Below are 23,084 nucleotides of genomic sequence, written 5' to 3'. Positions count from 1 at the left end.
TCAGACACTGTTTTTGTTGTGTGTGATCTGCCTGGCAATGACAGAAGTGGAAGAGGGTTAATAACGGAGAGTGTTTTATTTGAATTGTTGGGCTGTCATCTATCATCATCACTCTTACTGCCAATTCCAGTTAATTTGAACTGATGTAAAATTCCTCAAGCTCATGGGATTTGAACCCATGGTCTCGGAGCACTGGATTGAGTGCCTACATTACCAACTGTGCCACTGTCACCTCATGAATGTTGGCGGAGTGTGGATGTGATGCCAACATATCTAAGGCAGCCCACCAGTTGAAGCAACGTCCTGCCAGATGGAGGGGCCGGTGAGGACTCAGGACTCATGAAAGTAAAGAAAGGGCTCATAAAAATAAATAAAGAAAAACTCAGAAAGATAAAATTAGGAATTTCTTTTTCATCTAAACCTAATCCAAGAATTAATTTTATCCTCAAATGCACTTGGTCTCATGAGATTAGATTACTTACAGTGTGAAAGCAGGCCCTTTGGCCCAACCAGTCCACACCGACCCGCCGAAGAGTGACCCACCCAGACCCTCTGACTAATGCACCTAACACTATGGACAATTTAGCACGGCCAATTCACCTGGCCTGGATTGTGGGAGGAAACAGGAGCAAACCCACGCAGACATGGGGAGAATGTGCAAACTCCACACAGGCAGGTGCCCGAGGCTGGAATCAAACCTGGGACTCACTGAGCCACCCTCTCTCCTGCCATAATCTGTACCCATTTCTGGGATGTGGGCATCTCAGGCTGGTCCAGCATTTATTACATCCCCAGTTGCCATTGAGAAGGTGGGGGGGTGAGCTGCCTTCATGAACTGCTGCAGACCATGTGCTGTGGGTTGACTCAAAATGCCCTTAGGGAGGGGATTCCAGGATTTTGACCCAGCAACACTGAAGGAATGCCGATATATTTCCAAGTCAGGATGGTGAGTGGCTCGGAGGTGAACTTGAATGTGCTGGTGTCCCCATGTACCTGCTGCCCTTGTCCTTCCAGATGGAAGTGGTTGTGGGTTTGGAAGGTGCTGTTGGAGGAACCTGAGTGAGTTACAGTAGTGCATCCCTCTTAGACAATGTACTGAAGGTAGCTGAAAAGGATCGCCTGAAGGAATGTCCCCAAGGGAAATTATTGCAATAATACTCAGGGGTAATAGATCAGTTCTGTTTTGTTTGCTGACTTTACAGAATCATTACAGCCCATGAGGCCATTCGGCCCAGTGAATATACTCTGTGAGTTGTCATTGATGATTGTTACACCCCCTGCAAGTTCCCCTCCAAGTCCCACAGCATCCTGACTTGAAAATATATCACCATTCCTTCAGTGTCGCTGGGTCAGAATCCTACAACTAACAATATTGCGGGTCTACCCTACAGTGGTTCAAGAAAGCAATTCACCACCACCTTGTGAAGGGGCAATTAGGGACAGGCAATAAATGTCCCACAAATGAGAAAAAAACAATGGGCAGCACGGTGGCTCAGTGGTTAGCATTACTGCCTCACAGCACCAGGGTCCCAGGTTCGATTCCAGCCTCGGGTGACTGTCTGTGTGGAGTTTGCACATTCTCCCCGTGTCTGTGTGGGTTTCCTTCGGGTACGCCTGTTTCCTCCCATAATCCAAAGATATGTAGATTCAGGTGAATTGGCTACGCTAAATTGTCCATGGTGTTCTGGGTTGTGTAGGTTAGGTGCATTAGTCAGGGGTAAATGTAGGGCAATGGGTCTGGGTGGGTTACTCTCCAGACACTCGGTGTGGGCTTGTTGGGATGAAGGACCTTTTCCCACACTGTAGCGATTCTCTGTATGGAGGGAAAGACCAACTGCAATCGAAGGATAAAATGAATTCTTGGATTAGGGTTAGACAAAAAAATGCATCCATAATTTTGTCTTTCTGGAATATGAGACATGATTCCAAGAATCATCCGGTGAGATGATAGGGCTTTGGTTTGAGCAGGGCAGCCTCCTTCTGCTTTAAGTGTACAAGAACAGGGAGTGCTAGAGAAACTTAGCAGGCCTGGCGGAGTCTGTGGAGAGAGAAACAGAGTTGATGTTTTGAGTCCCGTCAAGTTCAGAATATAGGTCACAAGACGTACAAACAGAAATTAGACCATTCAGCTCATTGAGTCTGCTCTGCCATCCAATCATAGCTAATAGGTTTCTCAATACCATTCTCCCTGTAACCCTTAATCCCCATGATACTCAAGAACCTGTCCAGTAACAGGTCACAGGACTCGCAACATTAACTCTGAGATGCTGCCAGATCTGTTGAGTCTCTCCAGCAGTGGTTTCAGATCTCCTGCATCTGCAGTTTTTTGTGTTATTGCTGCATTCATTGTGATGGCGGTAGAGGAGGTGAATGGTAATGGTTGAAGGAGGCCATTCACCATCATTTTCTCAAGGGGCAACTAGGAACAGGCAATAAATGCTGGCCCAACCAGCGATATCTACATCCCACAAATGAATAAAAACAACACACCATTCTGACCTTTAATCATATTCACGATGCCTATCCATTGTGGCTGCAGCCTCTTTAAATGAAGATAAAATCTCAACAAAATTTGGTTTGTGATAATGTCAAATCAATGTCTGAGAATAAAAATACTCCATTTTGTTCCAGCTTTTGACTTGCGTCTTTGTCAGGTTGATGCCAGGTTACACAGGCAATAGAAACAATGTCTGAAGATAATAGACTTTGCCTGGACTGATTACTGTTCAATTGATTGGACTGGACACTATTGTAATGCTAATGCACAAAGCTAATTGTAAAGAGATGCATCAGATTTCCCCAATGAGCAATTGGTGTTTATAAGTTCTTTTTATGCAATGTGTCATCACTGGCAAGGCCAGAATTTGTTGATTGTCCCTCAGTTTCCTTGAACTGAGTGGTTTGCCCAAGCTCTTCAAAGGGCCATCAAGAGGCAACCCCATTGCTTCGAGTCTGGGGTCAACCCCATTGCTGTTCATCTGGGGTCAACCCCATTGCTGTGCATCTGGGGTCAACCCCATTGCTGCAAGTCTGGGGTCAACGCCCTTGCTGTTCATCTGGGGTCAACCCCATTGCTGTGCATCTGGGGTCAACCCCATTGCTGCAAGTCTGGGGTCAACGCCCTTGCTGTGAGTCTGGGGTCAACCCCATTGTTGCGAATCTGGGGTCAACCCCATAACTAAGAGTCTGGGGTCAACCACAGCAAAGTGGGTCTGGAGTCACGTGAAGGCCAGACCAGGTGAGGATGGCAGATAAAAGCAAAATACTGCGGATACTACAGTTCTGAAATAAGAGCAGAAATTGCTGGAGAAACTCAGCAGGTCTGTGCAGACAGAAGCAGAGTTAATGTTTTGAGTCCAATACAGCTCTTTCTCAGTGCTCTGTTTCCAAGTCTGCAGATGCTGCCAGACCTGCAGAGTTTCTCCAGCATTTTATGCTTTAGTTTCCGACTTCCAGTAACTGTAGAATTTTGCTTCCATCTCCTCGGAGTATTTGCCTGGGCCTCAGGATTACAGAACACTCCGAAACGCCTTCCTCTTTGAACAATCTTTCGGGTCTTTGTGTGAATATCTCCCAATGGAGCTCGGTGACAAATTCGATTTGATAAACCTCCAGTGAAGCACGTTTTACTGTGTCAAAGGTGCTATAATTTGTTGTTGGTGATCATGGAGCTAACTGTCCAGGTTTGTCTCTCCCTTAATTTGGATAAATTTGCAGCTAACTCCCTGCAGAAGAATAACAGAGTGGCTAATTATTCTGTTGTCAAGTAGTCACGCGAGAACCATTGTCCAAAACTCCAAGGCGGAGCTTCATCATTGGCTGTTCACTCCTGACTGTTTTTATTTCTCTCTCTCTCTCTCTCTCTCTCTCTCTCTCTCTGTTTTGCTCTTCAGGAGGTGGTGACACTGGAAGAGGAGAATTTAAATACCCCCTGCTACTGTCAGCTGGACCCCCAGTCCTGCCACGTTTTGCTTGACCAGTTGGGCACGTATGCCCTTGTGGGGGAGTCTGCCTCCAGGTCAGCCATTAAAAGACTCCAGCTCGCCATATTTGCACCCATCTCATGCACATCTCTGGAGTACAGCCTTAAAGTGTACTGTGTGGACGACACTCCAGATGCTTTAAAGGTACCGGTTATATTGTAAACTCCTCCACACCCATGCTCAGCTTTCGACATGACAGTGATCCTCTCTTTTATCACTGTGTGTGTTTTGCAGTATCACACAATAGACACGTTCTCAGGGATTTAAAACCTTCCAGATGCTGAGTTAACTAACCTGGGGAAGGGTCACCGGACCTGAAATGTTAACTCTGATTTCGCTTCACAGATGCTTTTCTAGCGATTTCTGGTTTTGCTTCCAGATATTGAGTACAGGGGTTGGGAGGTCATGTTGTGGCTGTACAGGACATTAGTTAGGCCACTGTTGGAATATTGCATGCAATTCTGGTCTCCTTCCTATCGGAAAGATGTTGTGAAACTCGAAAGGGTTCAGAAAAAGATTTACAAGGATGTTACCAGGGTTGGTGGGTTTGAGCAACAGGGAGAGGCTGAACAGGCTGGGGCTGTTTTCCCTGGAGCATCGGAGGCTGAGGGGTGACCTTATAGAGGTTTACAAAATTATGAGGGGCATGGCTAGGTTAAATAGGCAAAGTCTCTTCCCTGGGGTGGGGGAATCAAGAACTAAAGGGCATAGGTTTAGGGTGAGAGGAGAAAGATATAAAAGAGACCTAAGGGGCAACTTTTTCACGTAGAGGGTGGTATGTGTATGGAATGAGCTGCCAGAGGAAGTGGTGGAGGCTGGTACAATTGCAACATTTAAGAGGCATCTGGATGGGTATATGAATAGGAAGGGTTTGGAGGGATATGGGCCGGGTGCTGGCAGGTGGGACTAGATTGGGTTGGGATATCTGGTCGGCGTGGACAGTTTGTTTGTTTCCATGCTGTACATCTCTATGACTCTATATGATTTTGATAACTTCAGTTTGAAACTGCCTCTCTGATTTCATGCAGCATTGGTTTCAGCTAATTCCATTTACACCTCCAATGGACTCATTTTTTTCTCTGCTTCCTTCCCAATATCAATCTGTTTTTTTCTTTCCCTTCTACCATCCTCCCTTTTGTCACTTAATCATTCCCTGCACCCTTCAGTCTCTAGTGATTTCAAAACTTGGTTCTGCTGGTTAACTTATAAAACACAATGATTTAATACAACCAATAGCACTTATTTGTAAAGCATATAACGTGGTTTTTACATACCTCGCTTCCCCATTCAGCTGCTGGGTGAATCCCCACACACCGTGTGCAGATTCTAACTCGGACCTTGACTTGACGAACAGGTCACATGACTCCTCCCTTAGTGATCCTTCCTTAAAGGGGCCAACTACAGGACAGTCCATTGGGATCGAAAGGGAATGGTTTCCACTTGGATTCACTGGATTCTGATAATGGGCTGATAAACTCAACCCATTGATGTGTTGACAATGCCACAAGTGAAGACGTTCCTCATTACCAACTGGATTTATCAATAACTTTCTTATAGTTATGGATTCTTGTGAAGGATCGGGCAGTGGGTTAGTTGAAGGTTTGAATGCCCCCTCGGAGACCTCAATTTCACCTCCACATGTTCCTGCTGAAGTCTCTCCATGTGTTCCATACTTACCCAAATTAGTCTTCCACATTTTGACCAGTAACTTACCACATCTGACCTCTTCGGGAATGACTTAGGAACATCCCTAAAACTTGCTTAATGTCCTGCCTTGAGTCTCTGCCGCGGTTAAGGTCCCTGCTATGCTTCACTTTTGTTCTGTACTTACTTCGAGACAGTTAAAGCCCGAACTTCTCCCCGCCCCAGTGGAATGTCTAAGACTGAATGTTAACTCCACTAAATGCCAAGAAACTCAGCAGGTCTGGCAGACCCGTGGAGAGAGAAACAGAGTTAATGTTTTGAGTCCAGTTCGACTCTTCTTAAGAACTCTAGACTGAAGTAGGGTCACACTGGACTTGAAACGTTTCTCTCCCCATAGATGCCGCCAGACCTGCTGAGTTTCTCCAGCATCCGTCACGGAATCGATTAACAATCTCACAGAATTTCACATTCTTGTTTCTTTAATCTGTCTCCCAACAGGAAGTGCTGGAGCTAGAGAGGACTCTGGGAGGTTACCTTCTTGAGGAACCCAAGACACTCCTGTTTAAGGACAGTTACCACAATCTCCGGCTGTCCATTCACAATATCCCCCACTCGCTGTGGAGAAGCAAGTTGCTCGCCAAATATCAGGTCAGGCCTGAATTGTCACGCCTCCAGCCTCGCTTGCAGAGAATAGAGAACTGTGGTTTGCAGTTTGACTTATTCAGAATTTTATGTTCGGCCGCAGCTAGAATAGCAACTGAGCTGAAAGCATTTGCTCGATGATTAATACTAAATTGATGATTTGCAACTCAAGGGAAGGCCATTCAGCCCTGTCTTTGCTTTTTGATAGCTTCCAGCCCCACATTCTCACCATAGACCCATTAAAACTCATTGTGGAGGAAGGGCATGAGTAAGTCAGAATAAAGTGTCCCACATTTTTGTGACTATCCCACTAGCAGTTGGTAACTAAACAATCCTGAACCATTTAGACTAGACAAGCTCATCCATGTGTCTATAGAAGTTGCAATAGTTCAGTGTTTTGTTGTACTGCACTCTCTGATGGGGAGGTGTAAATAAACACAGGAAATACAGGCAGGAGTAGACCATTGTGCCCATCGAACCTGGTCTGTTGCTCTATATAATCGTGGTGGATCTTCTGCCTCAGCTCCAGTTTCCTGCTTTCCCTCCCTCCATATCCCTCAATTTTTAATCAGGGAAGGCATCAAAGGAATAGATAGGAAAGCAGAGTTAACCAGACTTTATAAAAAAATCTTAAAGTAAGGGAACAATTAGGAAGCAGCGAACATTATATGGTAGAGTTCAGTCTGCAGTTTGAAAGAGAGAAGGCAAAATCGGATGTAATGGTGTTACAGTTAAATAAAGGTAATTATGAGGGCATGAGAGAGGAACTGACGAAAATAGACCGGAAGCAGAGCCTAGCGGGGAAGACAGTAGAGCAAAAATGGCAGGAGTTTGTGGGTATAATTGAGGACACTGTACAGAGGTTCATCCCCAAGAAAAGAAAGATTATCTGGAGAGGGATTAGACAGCCATGGCTGACAAAGGAAGTCAGGAAATGTATTAAAGAAAAAGAGAGATCCTATAAAGTGGCCAAGAGCAGTGGGAAATCAGAAGATTGGGAAGGCTACAAAAATAAACAGAGGATAACAAAGAGAGAAATAAGGAAGGAGAGGATCAAATATGAAGGTAGGCAAGCCAGTAATATTAGAAATGATAGTAAAAGTTTCTTTCAATACATAAGAAACAAACGACAGGCAAAAGTAGACATTGGGCCACTTCAAACTGATGCTGGAAGCCTAGTGATGGGAGATAAGGAAATAGCAGGAGAACTTAACAAGTACTTTGCATCAGTCTTCACAGTGGAAGACATGAGGAATATCCCAACAATTAAAGGGAGTCAGGGAGCTGAGTTGAGTATGGTTGCCATTACAAAAGAGAAAGTGCTAGAAAAGCTAAAAGGTCTTAAAATTGGCCCTGATGGGATACATCCTGGAGTTCTGAGGCAGGTGGCTGAGGAAATAGAGGAGGCGTTGATTAAGATCTTTCAAAAGTCACTGGAGTCAGGGAAAGTCCCGGATGATTGGAAGATTGCTGTTGTAACCCCCTTGTTCAAGAGAGGATCTAGACAAAAAAATAGGCCAATTAGCCTAACCTCGGTTGTTGGTAAAATTCTAGAATCCATCATTAAGGATGAGGTTTCTAAATTCTTGGAAGAGCAGAGTCAGATTAGAACAAGTCAACATGGATTTAGTAAGGGGAGGTCATGCCTGACAAACCTGTTGGAATTCTTTGAAGAGGTGACAAGTAGGTTAGACCAGGGAAACCCAGTGGATGTGGTCTATCTAGACTTCCAAAAGGCCTTTGATAAGGTGCCACACGGGAGGCTGCTGAGCAAGGTGAGGGCCCATGGTGTTCGAGGTGAGCTGCTGGGATGGATTGAGGATTGGCTGTCTGACAGAAGGCAGAGAGTTGAGATAAAAGGTTCTTTTTCGGAATGGCAGCCAGTGACAAGCGGTGTCCCGCAGGGTTCAATGTTGGGGCCGCAGCTGTTCACATTATATATTAATGATCTGGATGAAGGAACTGGGGGCATTCTAACGAAGTTTCCCGATGATACAAAGTTAGGTGGACAGGCAGGTAGTACTGAGGAAGTGGGGAGGCTGCAGAAGGATGTAGGTAGTTTGGGAGAGTGGTCCAGGAAATGGCTGATGGAATTCAATGTGAGCAAATGCGAGGTCTTGCACTTTGGAAAAAAGAATACAAGCATAGACTACTTTCTAAACGGTGAGAAAATTCATAAAGCCAAAGTACAAAGGGATCTGGGAGTGCTAGTCGAGGATTCTCTAAAGGTAAACATGCAGGTTGAGTCCGTGATTAAGAAAGCAAATGCAATGTTGTCATTTATCTCAAGAGGGTTGGAATATAAAAGCACCGTTGTGCTACTGAGACTTTATAAAGCTCTGGTTAGGCCCCATTTGGAGTACTGTGTCCAGTTTTGGTCCCCACACCTCAGGAGGGACATACTGGCACTGGAGCGTGTCCAGCGGAGATTCACACGGATGATCCCTGGAATGGTAGGTCTAACATACAAGGAACGGCTGAGGATCCTGGGATTGTATTCATTGGAGTTTAGAAAATTAAGGGGAGATCTAATATATACTTACAAGATAATACATGGCTTGGAAAGGGTGGATGCTCGGAAATTGTTTCCATTAGACGAGCAGACTAGGACCCGTGGATACAACCTGAGAATTAGAGGGGGTCAATTCAGAACAGAAATGCGGAGACATTTCTTCAGCCAGAGAGTGGTGGGCCTGTGGAATTCATTGCCGCAGAGTGCAGTGGAGGCCGGGACGCTAAATGTCTTCAAGGCAGTTATTGATAAATCCTTGATGTCACAAGGGATTAAGGGCTATGGGGAGAATGCGGGTAAGTGGAGTTGAAACGCCCATCAGCCATAATTGAATGGCGGAGTGGACTCGATGGGCTGAATAGCCTTACTTCCACTGCTATGTCTTATGGTCTTATGGAGTTGAGGATTGTCAGACCAGCCACAATCTCAATCAATGGCAGAGCAGGCTTGATGGGCTGAATGGCCTGTTTCTGGTCCTACATCTTATGCTTTTAATTTTTCTGAGAGACCTGTCTCCACCTTAAATATTGGATTTGGATTTCAGGTTTTATTGTCATGTGTACTCAAGCACAGGAGTACAGTGGAAAGTGGCTAATATTGCCACACATGACACCATCTTAGATACAAAGAGACTGAAGTACAAAAAACCTCAGGTACAAAGTAATAAGAGAAACAGAGTTTAAAAGTTAAGTATTACCTGTGGTGGCATGGTGGCTCAGCGGTTAGCACTGCTGCCTCATAGCACCAGGGACCCGTTCAATTCCCTTCTGTGTCTGCGTGAGTTTCCTCCCACAGTCCAAATATGTGCAGGCCAGGTGAACTGGCTGTGGGAAATTGCCCATAGTGTTCGGTGCATTAGTCAGGGGTAACCTTAGAGGAAGGGAAATGGATCTGGGTGGGCTACTCTTCGGAGGGTCAGTGTGGACTTGTTGGGCCGAAGGGTCTGTTTCCATACTGTAGGGAATCTAACCTAATCTCACAGAATAAGTAGAAAAATTAAGGAAATTAAGTCTTTCTTAATTTAAACTAGAAAAATAAAGGAATTAAGTGAAAGGTTCAGCAGCTTTTGATGAGCCCTGTGCTTAGCTCGCTCTCCAGGAGACTTCAGCTGTTTGTTCTCATCACTGCAGATACCAGGGTGGGTCCTCCCTCACCGCTCGCCCTTACCACATTGGGAATATATTCAACAATGGACACTCCACAATCCTCCAGCAGAGGGATTTCCAATTATTTACACATCTCTCTGCATGATGACCTTTCTCAGTCCGAAATAATCTTTCAATATGAGTGTGACCCCATACCCCTTCAGTTCAAAGTTGCTCAGTAATGGCTGCCTGACAGCAAGTACATGTTGACTTCACTGTTATGGTCCAGGCCTGACCATACTTTAAGAGGGTAGCCCAGACCTAACTGTTTTTTTATTTTAAAGGTAGATGTGAAGTGGATATTCCAGGTGTGAGGCAGTTTGTCAAACCACTCAGCTTTAAGCAAAACAGTGTGTTGAAACATGAACAAAAGAAAATGGAATTTAGAATAACATAACTATTAGAAAATATAACCAACTCGACGCAGCAACTTAACTAAGAAGCTGGTCCAATTCTCGTAATAACACGTAAACACACCCCTTGGCAAAAGGTAAATTCAAACACAGGTTCTTACAGGCTGGAGAGATTTCAGAGAGAAAAGTCAGTCAAGAATCAGCTGCTGAAGCATGGAACTTTTCTCTGGACTGCAGCAGCTTTTGTGGCTGCTACAATTAAACTAAAAATTGAACTTGGAGAACTGACCACTCCCCTGCCATTGTTAAACTGGGGACTTTTCAGACATTTCAACACCTCTGCCAGCGCTCCTCAGTTGGATTGGTGAGCAAAAGCTGGCATTTTGAGCAAAACCTGCGTTGTGTCACATTTCAGCATCAGCCTGTAGTCAAGAGAAGGTGATGAATTCGAAAGGGAGGTGTTTTGGAGTTCTGAAATTTCCAGTGCTTTCTGACCTAATTTGCTTTCATGTACCTGGTGAGACTTTGACACTAACATGAAGATTATTTCCTCCCCTGCTAGTAATATAAAATATTTAACGTCATCCTGGTCTGTGCTAGCCAGGAAAACTGTCACAGGTCATGTTGCTATGGAAACAGTGACCAGCAAAGTACGGGCATGGAGTGCACCTTTTTGATCATTTTCTGTGCGTTTCTGGTCTATCATAAAATCTCCACAGCGTGTGAACAGGCCATTTGGCCCATTGAATCTATACCGACCCTCCAAACAGCAGCCCATTCAAAGCCCCACCTTATTCCTGTAATCCACATTTCCCATAGCTAACTGACCTAATCTGCAAACTATGGGGCAATTTAGCACAGATGATCCACCCTAACCTGCACATTTTGGACTGTGGGAGGAAACCCACGCAGACACAGGGAGAATGTGCAAACTCCACACTGACAGTCACCCGAGGCTGGATTCAAACCTAAGTCCCTAGTGCTGTGAGGTAGCAGTGTTGCAGTGGAAACTGTTGCAGTGTCTGGGACATAGGGTCACCTACAATACAGTTAGGAAGGGGGTTGCAGGATTTTGACCCTGCAATACTGAAGGCACAGCGATATATTTCCAAGTCTGGATGATGAGTGGCTTGGAGGAGAACTTGCAGGGGGTGGTGTTCCCATGTATCTGCTGCCCTTGTCCTTCTGGATGTAAGTGGTTGTTTGTTTGCCAGTATTCTTTAAATTCTCAGCCTCTGATTTGCTGCAGCTCTGTGTTAAAGTTGGCTTAAAATGATTGTCTCAGGATTGTCACAAAAACAGAGTAAAACTTTCTCAGAGGAATCACCATTGGACTAGTCACTGGGAGAGTATTCTCAAAACCTGGCTTTGTTTCATAAAGAATTGTGGTCAAATCCTCTCAAAGCAGCTTCAGAATTTAAATCCAAGTAATTGAATAATTGCAGAATTTAATGCTAATCTCAATAAAGACGCCATGAAACTATCGCATTGCCATTCAACCCATCTGGCTCGCTGGTGTCCTTTCGGGAAGGCAATCTACTGTATTCACCTGGCCTGGTCTACATGTGACTCCACACCCCAGTAATGTGATTGGCTCATAGCTGCCCCATGGTTCAGCCAGTCATTCATTTCTGTTACAAATTCTGGCCTAGCCATGGATGTATAACAATTCATTTTTAATAGCTGTTCAATGTACCTAACACACTATACCCATCACTACAATTCCTTCCCAGAAAATCTGCAACTACTGACACACTTCCCCCACCCCAGGGAGCTCTCGTAAATCCTGACATTCTCCCCCTACCCTCAGGGAACCCCTGTAAATACAGATACGTTCCACCAGGGACCCCCTGTAAACACTAAAACACACCTGAAGGAGAGCTGAAGATACAAACACACTATCCCTGGGGACCTACCCTGTAAATACTGACACCTCCCCCCTCCCCGGAATCCCCCTGTAAATACTGACACATTCCCCCATGGATACCCCTGTAGATACTGACACACTCCCCCCAGGAACCCCAACCCTCTGAAATACTGACACACTCCCCCCAGGGACCCACCTGTAAATACTGACACACTCCCCTCAGGGACCCCCCTGTAAATACTGACACCCCCCCGGGATCCCCCTGTAAATACTGACACATTCCCCCATGGATACCCCTGTAGATACTGACACACTCCCCCCAGGAACCCCAACCCTCTGAAATACTGACACACTCCCCCCAGGGACCCACCTGTAAATACTGACACACTCCCCCAGGGAACCCCCATGTAAATTCTGACACACTACCCTCCCAGATGCCCCCCTGTAAATACTGACACACTTCCCCCCCCCCCCGGGGGCCCCCCTGTAAATACTTACACACACTCTCAGGGATCTCCCTGTAAATACTGACTCACTCTCCCCAGGGATCCCCTGTAAATACTGACACACACCCCCAGTGACCCCCCCTGTAAATACTGACACACTCCCTCAGGGACCCCCCTGTAAATACTGACACACTCCCCTCAGGGACTCTCTTGTAAATACTGACACACTCCCCACAGGGACTCCCTGTAAATACTGACACACACACCCCCAGGGGCCCCCAGTAATTACTGACACACACCCCCAGGGACCCATGTAAATACTGACACACTCCCCCAGGGACTCCCTGTAAATACTGACACACACACCCCCAGGGGCCCCCAGTAAATACTGACACACCCCCCCCAGGGACCCATATAAATACTGACACACTCCCCCAGGGACTCCCTGTAAATACTGACACACACACCCCCAGGGGCCCCCAGTAAATACTGACACACACCCCCCAGGGACCCATGTAAATACTGACACACTCCCCCAGGGACTCCCTGTAAATACTGACACACACACCCCCAGGGGCCCCCTGTAAATACTGACACACACCCCCCAGGGACCCATGTAAATACTGACACACTCCCCCAGGGACCCCCTGTAAATACTGACACACACCCCCCGGGACCCCCCCTGTAAATACTGACACACTCCCCTCAGGGACTCTCCTGTAAATACTAACACACTCCCCCAGGACCTCTTGTAAGTACTGACACACACTCCCCCAGGGACTCCCTGTAAATACTGACACACACACCCCCAGGGGCCCCCAGTAAATACTGACACACTCCCCCAGGGACCCCCTGTAAATACTGACACACACACCCCCAGGGGCCCCCAGTAAATACTGACACACACCCCCCAGGGACCCATATAAATACTGACACACTCCCCCAGGGACTCCCTGTAAATACTGACACACACCCCCCAGGGACCCATATAAATACTGACACACTCCCCCAGGGACTCCCTGTAAATACTGACACACACACCCCCAGGGGCCCCCAGTAAATACTGACACACCCCCCCCAGGGACCCATGTTAATACTGACACACTCCCCCAGGGACTCCCTGTAAATACTGACACACACACCCCCAGGGGCCCCCAGTAAATACTGACACACACCCCCCAGGGACCCATGTAAATACTGACACACTCCCCCAGGGACCCCCTGTAAATACTGACACACTCCTCCAGGGATCCTCTGTAAATACTAACACATTTCCCCAGGACCCCCTGTAAATACTGACACACTTCCCTCAGGGACGTCCTGTAACTACTGACACGCTCCCTCAGAGCCCCCCTGAAACACTGACACACTCACCCCGGGACCAACCTGTAAATATTGGCGCACCCCACCCCCTCCCCACTCCTGGGGACCCTCTTTCAACGTTGACAGTCACTGGGAATTTCTTGTCCTGTGTCCAAACTAAAACATAACACCCTTTGTTATGTTTTATTAATGGTAGAAATAAAAGGTCAATCCACCGACAAGTGGAGAGTATTCCTGACTCTCCTAAATTCTGTGTTCCCTATATTCCTAACCCTAGAGGTTTGCAATTCACAAAGCTTTGCTTTCGCTAACTCCCAAAATTTGCAAAATTTTTATATTGATTTGTTTTTCATGTCTCTCTCAATGAGTAGATTAAATGAAAGGAATCAAATGTCATCCTCTCCCTCCCTCTCTCTCCCATCTTGCTCTCCTCTCTCACTCCAATCTCATCTCTATCTTTCCTCTCTGCCTTCACCTCTCTCCCTCCTTTCTCTTTGCCCGCTCTCACTGCCCCCATCTTTCCTGCCTCTCTCCTTCCTCTCCTCCCTCTCTCTGACTCTCACTTTCTCATTTTTGGGCTCTTGTGTATTCCAGGAAATCCCATTTTACCATATTTGGAGTGGTACCCAGAGAGCATTGCACTGCACCTTCTCATTGGAGCGATACAGCCTGGCATCCACCGAATTCTCCTGCAAAATCTGTGTCCGACAGGTGGAGGGGGAAGGTCAGATATTCCAGCTACATACAACCATTGAAGAGGTAAGAGAACAGGAAGCTGAAGCTGTGATCACAAGCCTTCAACACTTTCTGGTTCATGACGATAAAGAAACTATGAACTGCCCATCGCGAAGTAAAATTTCCCAGAGTTTTACCAGCCCATAAGGCTGTCCTCTCATTTGAGAGAGAGCGAGCGAGACAGGAGAGGTACTGATTTAACCTGAGGGTCACCACACCACAGACGGGGGAACTGTCTTTCATGGTAAATTCAGCTGATTCGATCATAGAATCCTCACAGTGTGGAAGCAGGCCAGTCAGCCCACACCAACCCTCCAAAGAGCAGCTCACTCACCACCCCCTCGTCCCATCCCTGTAACCCTGCATTTCCCACCTAGTTTGACACATCTCTGCACACTAAATGACAGTTAAAATGGCCAATCCACTTAATCTGCACATCTTTGGACTGTGGGAAGAAACCAGAGGATCTGGAAGAAAACCCACATAGACAGGGGGAGAATGTGCAAAACTCCACACAGACAGTTACCCAAGGGTGGGATTGAACCCAGGTCCCTAGTGCTGTGGGGCAGCAGTCCTAACCACTGAGCCAACATGCCACCCTTTCAGGTATTACTCTGTATTGAATGCGCCATCAACCAGCTGAGCTAACCAATGGGAGAGGTGCAGGATACTGAGGGGTGAGACAGCTGATATCCATCCTTATCTGTATTAAACAGTACATACAGCGTAGATAAGGCCATTTGGCCCCAAAGATCTGAACACATTCTAACAGATTCCACAGTCTCACCACTTTCTTGGTAAAGTCATTTCTCTTGAACTCCCATTTGGACATATTAGTCGCTAATTTGGGTTTATGGCCCTTTGTTCTGGTGTCACCCATATGTGAAAACAACATCTCTATCTCAACCCTTTTCAAACCCTTTCATAGTCTTAAACGCCACGCTCTGTCAGATCTCCTAATTTTCTCTTTCCTAGACTCTTCACACTTTCTTGATCTGTGTTGTCCACTCTGACCTGGTGTTATTCCAGTCTTTGTGTTTCGTGATTTCGCTGGTGGCTGTCATCATTTTGATCAATCTCTGTGGGCATCTTATAACAGATTTCCTGGGAGGGTGGGGAATGTGAGTTGGACCTGGACACTGCCCCAGAATATTTGCATAGTTACATATACGATGCCTCTCAAAGTGAATTGAAGAATCTGAATTTTTTTCGCTCAGGTAACAGTTCTGTGAAGCACCAGGGAATGCCTTACTACATTGAAGGTGCTATATAAATAAAAGCTGTTATCAATGGATTGGTCACTGTGTGCCCTCACTTTGACCATCGTGAAGTGTTGTATTCCATGATCTTGTTTGCATCGAAATTTCGGACATCTTTGTTGGTCTTGAATTAACAATACATATCCGTTGCATTTGCCTACAGAATGCCAAATGTGTTAGTCCTTTCCACACGCAGGGTGGCACCAACGTAACCACACAGGTCGGCCCTTATGCCTTTAAGATTCCATATTCCATCCGGCAGAAAATCTGTACGAATTTGGATGCGCCAAATACCCGAGGGAATGACTGGAGGCTTTTAGCTGAGAAGCTGGGGGTGGACAGGTGAGTGGAGGAACACCTTAGTGACTGTCAGCAAGCAGTATTGGCAAAAATACTAGAATCCATCATCAAGGAAGCAGGGGCAGAACGTTCTGAAAATCATTACGCAAGCGGGCAGAGTCAACTTGGTTTTGTGAAAGTGTGATCCTGTGGTGTCAGAATGACTGGAGTTTGTTACGACACGGGGTAAACCCCCTCTGTTAATTTTAAACCAGCAAAACAGAAATGATTTATCCCGTGCAGTAATCTGTGAAAATTCGAGAGGCCAAGAACTATTTAAAGTAAAAATTAACAACTTTATTTCTTAAAAGTATAACAGAGAATAATTAACTAACAACTATTTACAACTCCTTCCTCCAACCTATCTTTTACTTTCCCTTCTGTAACACTAGTCCAATAAAACCCCCAATTAAAATTTACAGAAAAATTCAAATTTCAAAAGCAGCCAGGGGTTGAGTCTTCTCTTTATATCTTCCTCTGTAGGTTTGCTCTCCAGGCCGGTGTCGATGTTTTTTCCTCTGTGCAAAGTCCTTCTCTAGACAGGTACCTCTAAGAGAGTTCTGACTAGCAGCCTACATCTGTTGGTCTTTTGGCAGGTCTCTCCCAACTGTTCAAGTTTTCCTGGTCTTATATCCCCACAGCATCATATTGTGTCATTGGCTTTTAATATTGTCAATATAGTCAATTCAAACTTGATTGGAGTTTGGTATTTTTTTAGGGGGTATAATTTAAACTGATTGGCCCAATTTGAGTTTGTTTTTGTCTTCTGGCAACCAGCTACTCTAGCTGCTGCACCACATATTACATTGTGTCTTGTTCAGAACACTTGGTGCTATGTCAGGTAGCTTTTAACTCTCTTAAAGGTACAATATGTCCACATCTTCACAACAAGTTCTTTGAAGTTGTAACAAATAGACTGGGTGAAGGCAATTGGCAGATGTGGCATATCCAGATTTACAAAAGGCATTCAATAAATCTCCACGTGAAAGATTACTGAGGAAGTTAAGAGTTCATGGTGTTCAAGTGGTGCTGGAAAAACACAGCAGGCCAGACAGCATCCGAGGAGCAGGAGAATCGACGTTTCGGGCATAATCCTTCTTCAGGAACAAACCGTCGATTCTCCTGCTCCTCGGATGCTGCCTGGCCTGCTGTGTTTTTCCAGCACCACATTTTTCAACTCTGGTCTCCAGCATCTGCAGTCCTCACTTTCTCCTCCTTCAAGTGGTGATATGTTAACAAGGATAGGGGCCTGGCTAACCAATAGAAAGCGGCGAGTCCAGATAAACGAGTTAGTTTCAGGATGACAAGCTGTAACAAGTGGAGTGCCACAGGAATTAGTATCGAGACCTGAACTGTTTATGAATTGTTACCAAAGCAATTCCATCCTTGCTTAAGTAAAGAGATCAGAGCTGTCTTCAACACTGTCTGCTTAGTCTCACCCAAACTGTTACAGCAAGAATAATTCCTTTCATATTTCACCCGTCAGTAATAAGAGCCAGCATTCCACTTGCTGTCCTTCCTGAAAGCAAAGTCTGCTGAGAAAAGTCGAATTATTTCTCCAGCAGAATGCAGTTGATAGATGTTATATAAAACATTTAGAGTAGTGCAGTTTATTATTGGGGGTGTTGGGATTAACTAATTCTCCCCTTTCTGCTGGGAAAGGCGGAATAATTAGGTGAAACCATTGGTTTATTAATTTGTCATATTTCAGTCACCTCATCTCAATATATATAAAACCATAGACAAGCCAAGCGCAAGACAGACTTTCCATTTCAACCTGAACTAGAAGATTATTGTGCTGTCAGTGTTATTTCAATATATCAGTATGGCTGTCCTGTATTAGAACATACATAGAACATAGAATAGTACAGCACAGCAATAGGCCCATCGGCCTATCATATCTGTGCTGAGCATGATGCCATTCTAAACTACTCCCAGCTGCCCTCACATGGTATAGCTGTATTCCCTGCCTGTTCGTGTATCTATGTAAATGCCTCTTAAACGCTGATATGGTATCAGCTTATAACACCTCCCCTGGCAGTCCATTCCAAGCATCTACCACCCACTACTTTCCTCACACACCTCCCTTAAACTTCCCCCTCTCATCTTAAACCGATGCCCACAACTATTTGACATTTCCACGCTGGGAGAAAGACCCTCTCTGTCCACCCTATCGATGTCTCTCATAATGGTAGAGACTTCTATCAGGTCGCCCCTCAGCCTCCGACACTGTTGTGAATGTGATCCAAGCTTGTCCAACCTCTCTCACAACTGATACACTCCAATCCAGGCAGCATCCTGGTAAACCTCTTTTACACCCTCTCCAAAGCCACTTTCTTATAGTGTGGTGACCAGAACTACACACAATACTCTCAATGTGGCCTTATGGTTTTACACAGCTGCAACATGAATTGCTAACTCAGTGCTCCAACAAATGAAGACAAGTATACCCTATGCCTTATTCACCATTTTATCCACTTGTGTTAGCACTTTCAGGGAGCTATGGCATTGCACCCTAAGATCCCTCTGTGTATCAATGCTCCTAAGGGTCCTGCCATTTACTGTATGCTGTTGCATTTGATCTCCCAGTACATGCTAATTTTGCTCTCTCTCTCTCTCTCTCTCTCATGTTTAGATATCTCACCTATTTTGCGACAAAACTTAGTCCGACTGGCGTCATCCTGGACCTGTGGGAAGCCCAGCATCAGGATGATGGAGACATCAACTCCCTCGCCAGTGTCCTCGAGGAGATGGGCAAGAGTGACGTGATGGTAGTCATGACAACAGAAGAATGCTGAAAGATGGATAACTTTACAATGTAGTGATGGATCCCCAGCATCCATGGCAACTGTTACAGAAATCCACCTGCTACTGCCTGCAGCACCAAGCCAATTAGGAACGAGTAGCAATTTTTACATGAGAGCTGAAGATGTCATATTCGATCCAGACAGAAAAAAAACCCTCTCTCCTCTCAAAAGCTTTGGGCAGCTTGTATAACGTTAACAGTTTCTTAGGAAACGAATTTAATTTATTGTCCATATCTTTGGATGCTCTTTTTTTTTGTTCGCTCCTATGTTGAGACTTTGTATAAAAACCTGAGGATTTGTTTACATTCACAGCCAATGTAGACATCCCTCAAAATCCCAGTGCACATGTTATACAAATCAGAACAGGGAGAGGAATCCAACTGAGTTGCTCAACAAAACTATACGAGAGGAAGAGGATGAATTGTGAATGTTGGAGTCACAGAGTCATGTTAATGCCTTTCACAAGGACATGGACAGACAAGGACATCCATTCAGGTTTCTCACAAGCCATGACTGCAGAAACACAACTTGGATCTAAAAGTGGTTTTTAAAGCTTTTCTCTCTCTCTCTCTCTCTCTTTGATACAAGCTCATTAGTTCTGGTTGAAGATGGTAGTGGTTGAGCTTGTTCTGCATTCACTGTCCACAATGTCACAACAGCGTTTCCAGTAAGTTACTCAGTAAGTGCAGAGGAATGTTGTTTGATGGTTAGTGGGCATTCACCCAGTAACATCAACTGTGATAATTTCCAGGCTAGCAACCAGCATTTCTGCTCAAAGGATTTGTTCATCTACTGCAGTTATACTGCTGACCTCCTGCCTCTTTCCCCTTCACCACATTGCCCTAGCTCTCCATCGACACACACAGGAGTGATTCTTACTCCAGGCTGCGCTAGTTGACACCAGGATTTAAGGACGCTCATGAAGTGAAGCAATAGTCAATCATAGTAGGGACCTACCATTTCCCAGGAGAAATAAGCCTGATTCATAAGCTTGCAAAGTCCTCACAGGCGAAATGGCCAGATCCACGCGCACATGAGGAATGAACATCCAACTTCTTGGCTTGAAGAAATATGGGCCTGGAGATTTGATTGTGTCGCCATGTCTTTGTTACTTTAAAGCACATTGTCAGCGTTAAACTGTTCTTAAACTGCAGTTCCATTTTTGTTCCTCTGAATTTTCATTTCAACATCAAAAGTTATTGAAGTGGAAAGTTAGGTGGAAAGCATGGAGGAAGCATATGGATGGGTCCTGACACCCCACCACCATCTGATGTATTCCTCCATAACAGGGGCTTTATTCAGTGATGTGATTTCCTCTTCTGGCTACAGCTCCCGCATTCCCAACCTCCATCCACTCCACCTCACCTCCAAAACCTCAAGCCACTGCAAGCTGGAGTTCCGAGAATGTTTTATCCTCGATTTCCTTTGCTCACAAACTGGAAGAATCGTAAAGCCATTTTCAAAGCCTGAGGTCAGTTCCCATGTGGACTTGGATGTGGCGAAGGTGCATCATGTGGGGAGCTGGCCTCCTCAGGTCAGAGGTTGAAAGGGAAGTACTCACCGAGAGAGAATGCAACCCGAGATCATTTTCTGGTCAGAACCTCTCTTGCATGGGGAAGCCTTCACGTGGTCTCATTCTGCATTTGACTCTGGTGTTGAGGATCAGTATTCAATGATGTCTTATTCCAAACTTGCCTTTAAATAAAAACACCTTTGGTTTTTGTCATGTCCTCATCGAGATATTTGATGGTAAAAGCCAATAGACATCGAAAGGTGGGTACACCATCAGAAACATCTTAAGTTGAGTAAATGGTCAAGCCAACCCAAAAAAAAACTAAAATTGGGTGATTGTGGGAGTGTGCATTTTTGATGCTATGGTAGTGTCAATAAGAGTATGAGATACACAAGGCTGCACCATCAAAAGTGACACTAATTTGTGTTATTGTAAATGTTGTTTAAATGTTTAAGTACTTGGTAGCATGGCACATTTTGATTTATTTATTTTCAAGGTGTTTTGGACAAATATATTTTAAATTCATCATTGTGTTAATTTTAATTGTTAAGTGTCTGATTCAGGAAGTGAAGTATCAGACATTAATTATCAGCCTTAGTCTGGCTTGTGGGGAGAAAGAACCTTCATATTTTTTGCCGAATCCAAATCGGACATCCGTGTATAAAGAAATCCACTTATAATTCCATGATTGGGTTGACAGCTCTCCCCGGATTGCTCTGAAATCTTCCGGAATTGAAAGTTAATCTCCAGGGTCCCGCTACGAGTAAGACCCAGGAAAAGATTCACAGGGTTTATAGAGAACTTTTATCTCCCCGTTTCTTTGAGTGCATCTTTTTATTAGTTATAAAAACGTATGGCGGGGGAGGGGGTGGGGTGTTGGGTGGAGCTTAATGGGAGAAGGGCTGTTTGACCTGGTAGAGGGAACAAGAGCAAGGGTGATCATGTGCTGGAAATTTCCAGGAATGCACCCACCCAGCACTGACACCCCTCCTTCCAAAGAGCTGATGAAAGAGAGGTCGATCTCTCTCCACATGCAAACCAACAACCAGCTAAACCACACACTCCTGATTAAATATTTCAATCAAATTTTAATCGACATGCAGTGGTGAGCTTTTAAAAGTAAAGAATCCTCAGTTTAGATGACAATATATAGTTTTTATAAAATTATATTTGAACAATCCATGATGGCCACTGGTGTGCATTTCAATAATGGTGTAACTGAGACTCTGGACCTAAATAAGAGCAACCCTGCTTAGTGCAGAGAGGGGTGGTTGGCGCTAACTTTTAGATGACTATGGCCAGCATTTCTCAGTATTCATTGATTAAAAGCGGCTGAAGGTGTTTTAGTGAACAGTTAATCCTCTTTTTCCCATATAAAGGGTAACATGACACCAAGCAGTTAGCAAAATAATGCTTTAATTTCTTTCATTCACTCCAAGTGCTATGCAAGTTCATAGAAGTTAATTCATTTTCAGGCATATCGTGACGCTTCAGTTTTTATGTACACCTTTCATATTTATATGTATAGAAAGTGCTAGAATCAATTGCTCTGTCCCTCTTTTCATGTATTGTTCATTCTGTAAACTACCAATTGTAAATAAGTTTAGCATTCCTATTGTAACAAATTAATTTTTATGCAATAAATTATATTTCCTAGTTTAATTAATCAAATATTGTTTTTTTTCTGTAAAATACCAAATGTTGATGCTCATAATGTTATCAGTTAGATAACATTCCTCTCCCCTGTTTGAACATAGTTGGAATTCTTTGGAATGAGTAATTAAGTGCTCACAATATTTTTTGCTCCTTTTGAGATTGCCCTAGGGATATATTCTGATTTTCAGGAGCTTTTTGATATACTTTTTCAATCTCATCAGTCAACATAGTCACTTAGTAAAAAATAACTTTTGCATTTGTTTTCATAGTTAGAAGTCAACACAACACCAGGTTATGGTCCAACATGTTTATTTGAAATCATAATTTTTGAAGCTCTGCCCTTTCATCCTGACAAAAGTTTGTGATTTCTTATAAACCTGTTGGACTATAAGTTGGTGTCGCATGACTCCTTACTTTGTCGACCTCAGTACAACATTTTACACATCATCACCTCTGTTCTAACACAGCTATCACCTTAAATACGTTGTGCACACACACTGGCAAGATCAGAGTTAAAATTTTATTCAAAACACAGTCACTGCACCTCAAGTGGTTCACAGAACGGGAAATGCTTTGAAACATGATAACACATACAGAACAACCTCGGTTATCCAAACATCATTTATCCGAATTTCAGATTATCTGAACAAGATCTCAAGGTCCTGTAAAAATTTTATCAAAGTTAAGTAAAAGCACAACGAAAGCAGGCCGCCTGGGCTGGTGGCAAGAGCAGGAACAGGGTCGCCACGGGAACCCTGTCCCTGTTATTGCCCCGCCCCCCACGGGAACCCTGTTCCTGTTATTGCCCCGCCCCCACGGGAACCCTGTTCCTGTTATTGCCCCGCCCCCCACGGGAACCC

The 23,084-nt window shown here is 44.8% G+C and overlaps 1 protein-coding gene across 1 annotated transcript in view; it reads left to right on the top strand.

The window, feature by feature from the left end:
• Window positions 1-22,175, top strand: part of unc5b (unc-5 netrin receptor B) — a 271,559-nt gene extending 249,384 nt beyond the window's left edge. The window contains exons 13-17 of the mRNA XM_060854379.1: window positions 3,894-4,127; window positions 6,126-6,275; window positions 14,510-14,674; window positions 16,073-16,251; window positions 18,884-22,175. Of these exons, the coding sequence (XP_060710362.1) occupies window positions 3,894-4,127; window positions 6,126-6,275; window positions 14,510-14,674; window positions 16,073-16,251; window positions 18,884-19,046 (891 nt within the window). The 3' untranslated portion in view covers window positions 19,047-22,175. The remainder of the gene's footprint in view (window positions 1-3,893; window positions 4,128-6,125; window positions 6,276-14,509; window positions 14,675-16,072; window positions 16,252-18,883) is intronic.
• Window positions 22,176-23,084: the final 909 nt, after the last annotated feature.

Source organism: Hemiscyllium ocellatum, chromosome 43, assembly GCF_020745735.1.
Source record: "Hemiscyllium ocellatum isolate sHemOce1 chromosome 43, sHemOce1.pat.X.cur, whole genome shotgun sequence".
Taxonomy (NCBI): domain Eukaryota; kingdom Metazoa; phylum Chordata; class Chondrichthyes; order Orectolobiformes; family Hemiscylliidae; genus Hemiscyllium; species Hemiscyllium ocellatum.
Note: the sequence above shows the minus strand (reverse complement) of the source record. Positions and strands in the feature narration are given on the sequence as shown.